The sequence below is a fragment of the Mycetomoellerius zeteki genome, unplaced genomic scaffold (genome assembly GCF_001594055.1).
Source record: "Mycetomoellerius zeteki isolate Tzet28-1 unplaced genomic scaffold, Tzet1.0 scaffold114, whole genome shotgun sequence".
Taxonomy (NCBI): domain Eukaryota; kingdom Metazoa; phylum Arthropoda; class Insecta; order Hymenoptera; family Formicidae; genus Mycetomoellerius; species Mycetomoellerius zeteki.
The window spans coordinates 319,708-332,329 of NW_017256062.1; the positions used below are offsets into that span (position 1 = coordinate 319,708).

The following is a 12,622-nucleotide window of genomic DNA, read 5'->3' on the forward strand; positions in this document are numbered from 1 at the left end:
ATGCACGAAACGTTTCACGACGTCTCCTCCCTTCCATCGCTTTTCCAGTCGCTGTTGAGTTCCGCTTTTCAGTCGTACAAATATACGGAACCAGGGCGTAATGGCTTGCTCCTTTATAAGACTCACAGATACTGGAAATCAAAGTGAGAAAAACGGCTATTGGCCTGGAACACCCTATGTGCAGAATATGCGCGATAAAAATCATCTCAGCAACGTGCACGTGGAGACTTGCACGGATCTGGATGAAAAGTGGAGCACGGGAGAATTGCGCCGTGACGAAGCGACAAAGCAGTTAAGTGATCGATCAGTCCTTAGGTGTGCACCATCTTTGCTACTGACCCCCCGCGAAGCCCCCTCTTCCTGACTGCGTTATATATTACGTGGTCTGTACCACATAATAACGTTGGATGCATCGCATAAAGGCATCGTCTACGCGATGGAGAGCGATTATGACTGGGTGCATGCCCGACAAAACACACTTGCGGCGAGTATATAAAAAGAGTTCACATATACACGACGTCTGCTCTAACCGAAGGTGCATCGCGGTGTATCTCACGTCAAACTTGCATGGTTTTGGCGAATTAGGTTACCACAAATAATAAATAACAAAACTTTTTGCGCTTCAGGCTTTTAGTTTTAAACAAATTTTCGTGGAAGCGGGATTACGGCTATAATTAACTAAAATAACTGCAACTAAAAATTATGAAAAATAGTTCTGGTCATAGTTAAAAAGAAACTTTTTATTATTAAAGTAATATAGTTTACAAAATTGAACAATTGCGAATATTTTAACAAAATTTTGTGTAATTTGAAAAAAGTATAATTCCTAGAATTTTCTGTAGAATTTTTTTCTGAATTAAATATTTACTTTAATAACTCCTTTCTTCTTCCCTGTTTAAAGCGAGTACAATCAAAGAGTTTAATGAACAAAAAAAATGTTTACAATGTCGAGCTATTTGCAATTTAAACGTGCAAAATTCTGATTACAGTCAAGTATAAATAATGAAATGATTATATTTCGTACTTCCTGCATTCTCTATTTGTTGAATGAAACTTTTTTTAATAAAAATTTACTTTATTTATCAGTGAGCACAAAGAGCGAAAATTAAATAGCGGAAATTCTCACCTCGCGAATAAATAATTCACGACGCGAGCAAATTCGTATTGCGAGGAAACGCGTCGAGGCTCGCTCTAAAATAATTCAACGACGTTTTATCGATCAATTTCGAGCGATTCACTTCGAGCGTAAACCGTCTTTGTAACTGACCCGATGACCTGCGATACATAATATGGTCGCACGTTGACGCTGGTGCAATACATACACGCAACTATGTGAGAGACGTTGCACGGTGCGTTTATAAACTTTCTCACGCATGCATGCACACTATGCACGCCGTTCTCACGATTAGATTGCATACAAAATAATGAAAAATTACAGTGATAATAATGTTGCTAACGTGTAATCAACCTTTTATGCTCAATTAATTAACGTATGCCATGTTTTGATACGTTTATTGAAAAATATATACGAGATTGTGACAACCTAACAGGAACTAAGAAAGGACATTTTCAAATTTAATAATACCTATTTAAGTAACTATCTGTATTACGTGATGATGTAATTAAATAGATAGTGTATTTTAAAAAAGTTATTCAAGATGGAATATAATAATGAAGCTTTGGTTCTTTTTCATTCTCTAGAACAATTGCCTTGTTATTTTAAATTACATATCGCGATGAGTTGAAAGCTCAAATTTTTAAGCAAATTACCATAGATTAATTAATCGATTAACTGATGACGCATCGCGGTCGTATATTATTACTGCGCGCCTCGATCCCGCAGTTTAGCGTTATATTATGTGGTTACAACCGTGCAAGGGCAACTATGTGAAACACGCTTACATAATCGATACGTGCGATTTCGGCATATTAATAGCGTAAGCATGTACATGGAATTTACACGAACAATGGCTCACACCGACAATGTGCTTTATTAAAAGTAGAGGAGTAAAAAATACATAAAGTACGTCGTTATTGCCATTATGAGATTGGTGGTATTTTAATATTCACAGATGACATCGATAAAATTATTACTATAATCTCTATTAATGTAATATAATCTATATCATCAAATTACATTTAAATACGGAACTGCATTATTTTAAATTGATATTTTATTGTCACTCTCTTACTTTCTTATCTATATTCTATTTTTTCTATTTTTTCGCGTAATTTTATTATACTGAATTTTCGTTAATTAAAAACAAAAGCAATTAAAATATGCGTTTATAAATCTTTTTCTTCGATATCTTCCATTTTTTTATAAATTTTTTGTATGATATAATCTTTTGTATGTTGTGTATTATTTATAATACATACATAATTCTTACATTAAATATTATAATAATTATAAAACATAGATATATATGTATATTTAAATAAATGTTTTAATTACATTGTATTAAAAAATTGTTTCTGGTATTTTTTTTATTTTGAAAAAACGTTAATTACATTGAATATTTTATATGTTTACGTTCTCGTGATTTCGTCAATTAAAAAAGTATGTGAGTTGAGCGAGTTTATCCTCGTTTTAAACTGCGTTCAGTAAACGCCAATATGCAAGATAAATGTTAAATTTATCGGAACGTTTCATGGCTTTGCCATCCGTTCGGAGAGAGCATATTTTTTTTGTTAGTTTTAAAATATCACGATGTTGTAAATGGATGATGATTGAATTCAATCAGTATTTTTATAGGTTAAATGCCGTCGTAAAAACTATAATGTACAACTGTAAGATAGTAGATTTACGATTGGTGACACTTTTTAATTTATAAGCGGCATTTGTTAGCCAATCGAGAGAAAGTTTCTTTGTCACAAAATCTCTTCGGAAGCGTTAGTGAATGAAAACAAAAGTGACTTTCGCATATCTTATGTTTGATAAACATTACTTTATAACATTTGATATATTACGTTTATTTACGTATATTACGTATTAATATGACATAAACGTCATATATCAAAAACAGAAATCTTAAAATACAGTTGAAAATTACAATATAAATTAATATAATTTATTAGAAATGCTGTTAATTTAGTTCTGCATAATATTTCCTTAAGAGTTAAAAACAGATGATGAATTTTTTTAATACATAGACTATATTTCAAAATTCACTGTCAGTGCTGGAAATCTATAGCGCATGTAACTTATATAAACTATAAATTTTCAACGCTGGCAGTGAATTTTGGAGCATAGCCGTAGAATAGGTATGTTTGAGTTCCTGATTTATTTTCGATTTCTGAGTTTAGCAAATACATAAACTATTACTTAATATTAAAATAATTTTGAAACGCGAAAAGTTATTTCGTATAAAATCTTATTTTAAGAGTATATCATTCTTTGCTTTAAAAATATATTTGCTACATGCGGTAGAATATGAAAAATGTAAATGTATACGTAGGAAATTTTAATAAACACAATGTAATTTTATATTTACCTGTTATACATAAGAACGTCAGGTTTCCATAACCGACTCGGCGGTATTCTAAGGTCTCGTACCCCTCCATAGTCCGAAACGTTCCATCTCATGTTTACATCATTCCATTCCTGTAATTAAATGAAAATTATACAAAATCATGTAAAAGAGAGTTACAAGAAATTTCTTCGTCAGTTATCAAAATAGTATTTAAAATGATGAATACTGCACTTTATTTAAAAAGTTTTAGTCTAAATAATGTAAACTGGAAATGTGCTTTATAAAATATATTGGAAATTTTACACTCGACAGCCTTCGTAACTGTTTTATTTTGAAGAACTTCTTTCATAATTGCAATTTAATAAGTGAAATGAAGTGAACTAAAGAATCTTTAAGTTAAATCGAACATTTTACACAGTCACTGAAAAGAACACGGACGTCGACACATATATTTAAAAATTATGCTTGAATCACTGCATTCTCTCTAAAACGATGTTGACATTATTGATTTTTCAAACAGTAAGTGCCGACCTTCGCTTTTCATGCAAATATTTTAGATTACATCGTATATGTCAAGTAAACACTACAGCATTTCAATTTAATTCTCGTCTAGGGAATTTACGAATGTGTTATTTCGCCAGACGAGTTTCGTCCTTTTGCTCCTATAAAGTGCGCCTTTGGGAAGTCACATTACAGACGCGCTGCTCGCACAAGCAAAAATTCGATAAATTATTTTTAGTATCTTTTGTTGTGTATTTGTTTAATTTCTTTGATTCTTGCTACAATTTAAAAATAACTTTTTAAAACAGTTTTTAACTTTTGTTAAGGAGAAAAATAATGCAGTACTACTAAAATAGACATTAAAAAAAGTTTCCAACAAAATCTTTTAATGAAAAAAATCTGAAAGTAGTAATAATTTAAAAAAAATTTAATTCTGTGTAATAATCTACATACAATTTTAATTTATTACGGTATACTTTTGAAATTACGTGAACAGTAGTTGTTATATTATAACAGACAACGCATTTTGTTGGACACACCGGATATGATGGCGCTATGTCTGCTAATACTCTTCTCGTAGTTTTCAAGAACATTTTCCGAACTTTCCTTGTGAGTTTGCGTGGCCGAAGCGATTTAGGAGCTTCGAAGTATTCGTGCCTCTCACTTTGAATCTGTAGTCTTTCCTTTCTTCAGTGAAGCGGAAATGAAAAAGACAGGATCGATCCGACTAACGTGGCCGTAATAGGTCGTTCCGTGTTATTTTGACCGTATTCTTTCAAGAAGATTGTTCCAGTCACGAGATAAAGTCGAAGAATTAGAAGAAGAACGTGACAGTGTATATTAATGACGTTTTAATATATACCAATTAAAAGGATCCATTTCTTTCTGTTATCGACTTTTCAAACTACGTTTCACCCATATTTTTCTTCCTCTTATTTCAATTTTTCTAAACATTAGCGGAAATTTTCATTATTTATATCCATTAGACTTTCCATCATGTCACGTCAATTCGTAAGATATAGTGACAATCTATTGTATTCTTATCTAATCTTTTACTACATTTACGTTGAACATCATTGTGATTCATGTATATCGTACGCACGGACGGAGCGAACCCGTAGGTTGACCTAATAGTTATAGTAAATGGGGCAGAAATACGACTATACCAAGAAAAATGGCCGAAAAGGTTTCCCAAGATTTCCCAGAAGGTTTGCCAATAAGATGGCAAGTCTCGTATTGATACTATCCTCAAAGTCTGGTATGCAGCAAGCTTGAATGATTTGGTCGCCTGTCAACTGTCATACTCGTGCCGATTAGTCACTGACCTCGATTGATTAGCTGCTGATGGAGTGCAAAGCCAGATAATTAATAATGGCACGTGGTTCAGCACGGTGGTTTGTGGACTTGCCATGCATAAATCATTATTATAATTGTTTTGCGCGAGTAAAAAGATTGATGCGGCTAATTACCGCTGCGTTAATTCAATTCCTGCCGTCATAGAAAAGTCTCCTAAACTCCTTTTATGTATGTAAATAATTTCTTAGATGTAAACAATGATAAAAAAGGAGTAAATAGCCATACACAGGATCTACGTAGCGAAAGTCATTTATTAAAACTTATCTCGTTAACAAATTTACTCTCTTTTATATCCTCTCCTTTCCTATACTTTAATATAAATAGAATTGTACGTCAAGAATGTCACAGACAAATCAATGTTGGCCTCAGAAAATAAATTTCCGTCCTGATTAACATAAGGATTATATATTAACGATTTCAAGAATTGCTAATAGGAGAACAGGTATGTTAGAATAAATAAAAAAATTTTCTTGCAAGCACAAAACGGTATATTAATTAAAATACTAATTTATTAATATATCAATAAGTAATAGAGCTACGAGCCAAGGTTAATATACATGGTCAAAATTAAAAATAAAAATAAAATAAACATACAATAATTTTAATATAAATGCCGGCAATAACAAACGTTTCGATCTGCATCGGATCATTCTCGAAACGTTTGTTATTGCCGGCATTTATATTAAAGTTATTGTATGTTTATTTTATTTTTATTTTTAATTTTGACCATGTATATTAACCTTGGCTCGTAGCTCTTTTAATAAATGACTTTCGCTGCGTAGATCCTGCATGTGGCTGTTTACTCCTTTCTTTCATTATTTATATTTATAAAGTCACGTTAGAATTATTAAATTTCTTAGATGAATTTAAATACAGTTCGACGTCTACAAACTGATAAGAAAATTATAACAAGTAGCATAAAAATATAATGGAGTGTTGAATATTTTTTATATATTAGAGTTATCAACTTGTATAAAAAAAAATCGATTGAAATATAAATTAAATATATTTATACTTTAAACATCTTTAAATATTTCAATGAGAAAAATTGTTTAGCGTTTTAAACTTTTATTTATTTGGCTCAAAGATATTAAAAATTTTTAATTTTATCCAACGTAAATTCACGTATTCATCCAATAATTTATCTATTACTGTTTTGTTTTCTTTGTCTTTGGATACTCTTATTTTCCACAAGAAAAAATTGAATCATCGAGCGCAGCTATTGAAGGTAAATCCTGCGCTTTTAAGAAAGTATCTTGTCGACCACAGGGTAAAGCTATTTCGTGTTTTTCCGGACGATTCCGATTCTACCTTTTGCACGCGATATCGCTTCTCATCATCTCGTTCTATGAAAGGTGTTAGTGCCAGCAACGATGCTTTCTCTATAGACATCTTCCATAGACGAAACAAATACCGACAATCTCGTTTCGCACTTGGCAAACCGTTCTCGAAGAATGCGGCCTGAAGATACAGGAGTCGACGAGCCGGATGCCGTATTTCTTTACTGGATACAGGATAAAAGTCACGGGATCAGAACAGAACGAAATTCCGTTGTAAAGTGTATGATTTCTCGAGTCACGCAAATTCCGAGCGAAGAGGTGAATGTCATTTACAATTCGCGCCTTTTGAAATACGACTTATTTTCTGAGATGATATTTCTACGAAAAAGGGAATTTTGATGTATTTTGTCCAGATAAAAGTACACATGGAAATATCGTTGTTTCATGTGTTATATCATTATTATTCTTTGTATCGTATTCTGGTATTTTATTAGTATTGCATATATATTTATTATTATTATTATTATTTATATTATATATACATATATTATATTTATTATATATATTATATTTTTATAATTCTGATTTTTCTTAATTGTTACATAATTTTAGAATAAATAAAATCTACGCAATAATTTTTTTAGTCGTAATCTCTAATTCATAGAAAAAACAGTCTTTTTAACAGTTAAGGTGTTAAATCGCTAAGCTGTTAAATCGCGCATTAAAAACACAAGTAGCCCGATAAAAGTCGGACGTAAAATAATCCAAAGATAATGAAAGAGGAGCGAAACGGGAAGCTAGAATCTCTAATAACATTGCAAGCATCGAAGTGTTCTTCATCTTATACCTTGCTATACTATTACACAACTCGCGAGTAGGAGAAAAAACAAGATATAAAGTAGTATATGGTAAGGTAGATAGATGTAATTATGTATATACATATATATGTTAAAAAGTTAGGTAATGAGATAATTATGATACTCTATGTTAAGTTTATTTAATCATGAATGAACGGCAATATTGAAGTACATCAGTAGTTTAATAAATTTAAAAATATTTCAATCTTTTTGATTAAAAAACTTTTTCTCAAATATTTCTTACGAAGTAAAGCTCCATATTTTTAATATGGAGTCGCTCGTCAAATGCAACGTATAATCTTTGATTTACCACATCAAAGACGTGATTTATTCCTAAGTAAGAATTATATAACATTATCAAATTTACATCTAATATAATAATTAATATATATTAATATATTTCTAATATATATTTATATATTTAGTTAGAGAAGAAAATATCTATGTGCGAGATATCAATTTATATTTCATTAAAATCAAAGCAGGGAATATATTCGTCAAGCATGCATTTCTGCATGATAATTATACATCGACGTAGGCGAAAAGTGGGAACTCTCGTGTAGTTCAGTGATTTGCATAGCTAATCCGGTCTTAGTTAGCATAGTTTCGTAGAACGTGGCCTAATATTCCTGTGCATACTATATAATTCTCGTTCCTGCGATATTCATAAACCTGAAATATATCTATCATACTATCTTTGCCACTCCTGTGACGTGACTCAAGAATCGATTATTTATTTTCTCATTATGAAACTTTATTAGAATTTGTTAGAATTGATATTATAGATCTTCCGTTTCGAATGTTTGTGAATTTAAATATTTTGTGATATTATCTTTTTTCACTTATAAAAAATATTATTATATTTTGTAACAATACAGATAATATTTCTTAAAATTTTGTGATAACTTACGAGGGAGTCGTCGAAACTGACGTTTGCTGATTTTGATGGGCTTTGGATATTGATCATAAAGCTTAAAAAAATATTAGACCTATATTTTTTATCTACTTATCTCAAGATTTAGAGGTCAAAACAACCATTGGGGATAAATTTAAAAATTTGACGTTTTCAAAAAACATGAATACACCATTATAAAATATCATAAAGCTATTGTATAAAACATTTTTTCATATGCCTCATAGTTTTGAAGATATTCGTTGAAAATAAAAAAATACGTTATTTTCGAGGAATTGTTTCGAAATCTCTAAATCTTGAGATAAACAAATTTAAAAAAGATGTGAGTAATATTTTTTAATGCTCTGTAACATATCCAAAACCCATCAAAATTAGTGAGGGCAATTCCGTCGATTCTCTTGTTAGTAGATTTATCTACTATTTATTGTTTTAGACGAATAATTTAACTATTAATATTATGAGAGAAAACGTTATTTAACGATGTTAAAATATTTCCATAAAAATACAGATCACACTTTACTCGCGTTGTGATATGTAGGTGCCTATAATTTATGCTTTATATAAACATTATTCAGATAAAAATATTTTTTTCGTAAATTATACTATATCGGAATAACTTTTTTTACTCTTATCGAAATAACGCAAACACATAAATACATTTTATTTTAAGGAAAACGTTTTATGAGTGTACATCCATTACCATTCTAGAGTTGCCCGAGACAGTTATATCGAGAACATTCCAGCGCGAGCGGTGTTGTAAAAATCAAGAATAAAATAATGGGGCCATCCTTCTTATAATAATAATTACGTATCTGAAAGATATACGCTGGCACCCGCAGAACGAAACATAGCGAGACATTATCGCGTGCAACATTTCACTGGAGGATCGAGACAAATGAGGAAGCTTAATCGAACCGCCAGCCAATTCGCGAATTCTTTCTTCCTGGAATCCGCACTTTTTTTCCTAGCTGAACGGTTTCAACGACATGAAAACTAGAGCGACGAGAACGAGACATTCTCGTGGCGGAGTCTCCCCGGAGATTTAATCGAACGTTCACATTTTAAACTCGCGAATTAGGAATTCGAGTAATTTCGATTACCATCGCGGCACAGATTCACGGAATCCCGTTCGCCATTTTATCGCATAGTAACCGAGAAGTACATGGAGGACAGCTATGCTGGTAGTTGTCATGGAAAGAACGATCTATGGCGCCATCGTCATGTCGTCGCCGATCCCTCTTATCGCTTTCGCTTCCCCTCGACGAAATTGTCAATTAAAGTAACGAACGACCAAGAAAGTAACGAACCTCTTTGAGAAACGTGATCCACGTGATCCTCACGGATTAAAGTTAAGATTGAAGAAAAAAATAGAAGTGGAATGTTCTCTCTCTCTCTCTCCCTCTCTCTCTCTCTCCCCCCTTTTTTTCTTATCACCGGATATATACGGTATTCTAGAATTGGCGAACAAAATTCCTCTAATATTGGGTCTACAATAGGAGTTGTAGACGGTCGTAGGATCTTAAGTCGTAGGAAATTGGCGAATCATAGTCGATTATTCACCTCCTTTGACTGTGATTAGTCAATTTCCTACTACTTAAGATCCCACGACCGACTATCTATGACTTCTATTGTAGACCCCGTATAAAAGGAAACTGATTGCGAATTCCATAAATATGACGCTGCTGCATTTAACTCTTTCTTAGAAAGAATGTTAAATAAAGCTGCTATACCTACTTCTTTTTAATGCATGATTTCTTAATAATTAAATCTGACGTTAAAGTTTGTTATTAATTTATATCTCTAGAGTTTAATTTTAATTTTTTTTTTGTAAGTTTCTTTTCTTGGCATTTTGCTTGAAAATTATAAACGCTTTGTTATTTTCACCAGTGAATTTTACAAACGATATACTAATATAACAAGTATACTTGCAAATAAGGATATTTCCCAGTAAACAAGAAAGGTTACAAAACATTTCAGTAACGTTGCAGTAACGTCACAACTTTGCTGCAACGTTCCTTGCTTAGTGGGTTTATACTAATTCAGAAACAATCTATAAAATTTTAATAAAGAAATTATTAAATAAAGCATTTATAAACACACATTAAACGTTTTATTGGAATTTCACCATAATACAAAATAGATACAATATTTAGCATTACTTAACCTAATCATATTGAAACTTTAGGTACATTACTCGGAGAATACAACGATAATGCTTGAGATCGCAATCGTTTTAGTTTATTTCACAAGATGTTAATTAATGACCGCATTGCTACGTGGTTAAGTTCCGGACTGGAAACCTCTTAAAGTGTCTACGTGCGTTGCAAACCAAACCATGACGATCCATTTTAGCTCTATCAGCACGTATTTATGCTAGAGGAGTGGTCGAGAAGATAACGAAATGATTTTGTGGTAAAGGATATGAAATTGGTATAAAATAATACCCTACATACGATGGCATTAGATAAAATAGATAAATGAAATAAATATTGTAAAATAATTACGATAACGTGCTTTTTACATTTTATTATTTATGACTGCGTAAGGGAGACGAATAAATTAATATTATAAATCGAGAATTAATACTCGATAGTAAAAAAATCAGATGCTTTTTATTATATCATACATAAAATTTTAGAATATGTACCTATATGCATTACTTTTGCCAGAATTTTCATTAAATTGTCAAAATGATCATGGAATTTAGTTTAACGAAACTAGCGTCCTGTTCAAGTATTTCGCTTTGTAATGTTCTTAAGACGAAGACAAATCATGAGCTTAGCAACTAATAGTAAGTCTTCATTCTCTTTGCAAAGGATGCCATTACGACGTCTTCCGAACCTTATACAAAAGCAAAAGATGATGAAAGAGAGTACTACGTCATGAAATAACATTATCGGGATGTGTAAATTCTACACTGTGTAGAACATGAGTTTGTATGGTGGCATTTTTATTAAAAAGACTGCAATGAGTTTTTCTTCGCTGTAACAGACCGCGTTCTAGATTAGTAATGAAAAAGATAATAAAAAGTACTCCGAAAAGCTGCATATTCTACAGTAGTAGTAGTAATAGTAGTAGTAGTAGTAGTAGTTTGAGAAAGCTTTTTGAATAAATGTGGCACTGGCGTATCCTTTACGAAAGTTTCATTTCAGTTCTCTTTGTACCTCGATTTGTTTGTCTAACACTCAACTGTACACCTTACGTACATTAAGTCCAGAATATCGAGAACATAGAGAACGTATTTTTGATTTTGCTATCTTTTTAATACAATTTTAAGTACATGGAAATAAAATGTAAAAAACATACATCAAATTTTTGTTATATACACATATATATATAAACTTAATAATAAAATCATATTTTTTATCTTCGATCATATTTAAATAACTTGATGCTTTTCTGATTGTAAAGGGATTAAAAACAAGAAGGAAAAGCCAAGAGGTCTTGTGTCATCACATTCTACCATCGGGTGGTTATCGTGGCCGACGACAATTTACCACGGCACAACCATTTTGGCACGTGTTATCCCTGGGGAAACGGAGACTCTTTTATTCAATGCCCTTACCTATCCATCGAGATTCCCCCTTGGACGTGGATTTAATTTAACTAGACGCTGAAATTCAAGCCACGCTTGACAAACGAAGCGCCAAGTTCGCTCTTCCCTCGAGCACGTAATTTTGTAGGGTACAACAGTTCGGCTATCATTACCTCTTTACTGTTACCTTAATTTTCTCTTTAGAAGCATGTATACAAAAAGAAAAAGAGAGAGAAGAGAGAGAGAGAGAGAGAATAAAAAATATACTTTATACTTTGAAACCTAGGAACTTTACCTGCAATGTTGTGTAAGAATAGAAAAATGAATACAAGTATTCTCAGAATATGTTATGATAAATAAACATGTTGAAATTAATATGTACATTTGTTTCGCGCGGTAAAAAGTTAAAAATATTAAATATTACACTGGCAAAAATTATTTTTTAAGATTATTAATTAAATTTTATAATTTAATTAATAATTTTTAAATATATGGTAATAAAATATATTACCTATTTTGCTAATGTTTTCTTATAACTGCATATTTAAATATCTTTAAAATATAATATTATATAATATATTTCCATAATAAATAAATAATTTCTTAGGACCGTAAATGTGAATTACCGAGAATAGGTAAAATAATATAATATATATATATAATATATTATATATATTTCATTATAAAATAATAATAAAGTGAAGAGT

General features: G+C 31.3%; 1 protein-coding gene across 1 annotated transcript in view; it reads right to left on the reverse strand.

Moving 5' to 3' along the window:
* LOC108728869 (nicotinic acetylcholine receptor alpha7 subunit) overlaps positions 1 to 12,622 on the reverse strand; it is a 222,437-nt gene that overhangs the window by 38,918 nt on the left and 170,897 nt on the right. The window contains exon 4 of the mRNA XM_018457668.1: positions 3,495 to 3,604. Coding sequence (XP_018313170.1) covers positions 3,495 to 3,604 — 110 coding nt within the window. The remainder of the gene's footprint in view (positions 1 to 3,494; positions 3,605 to 12,622) is intronic.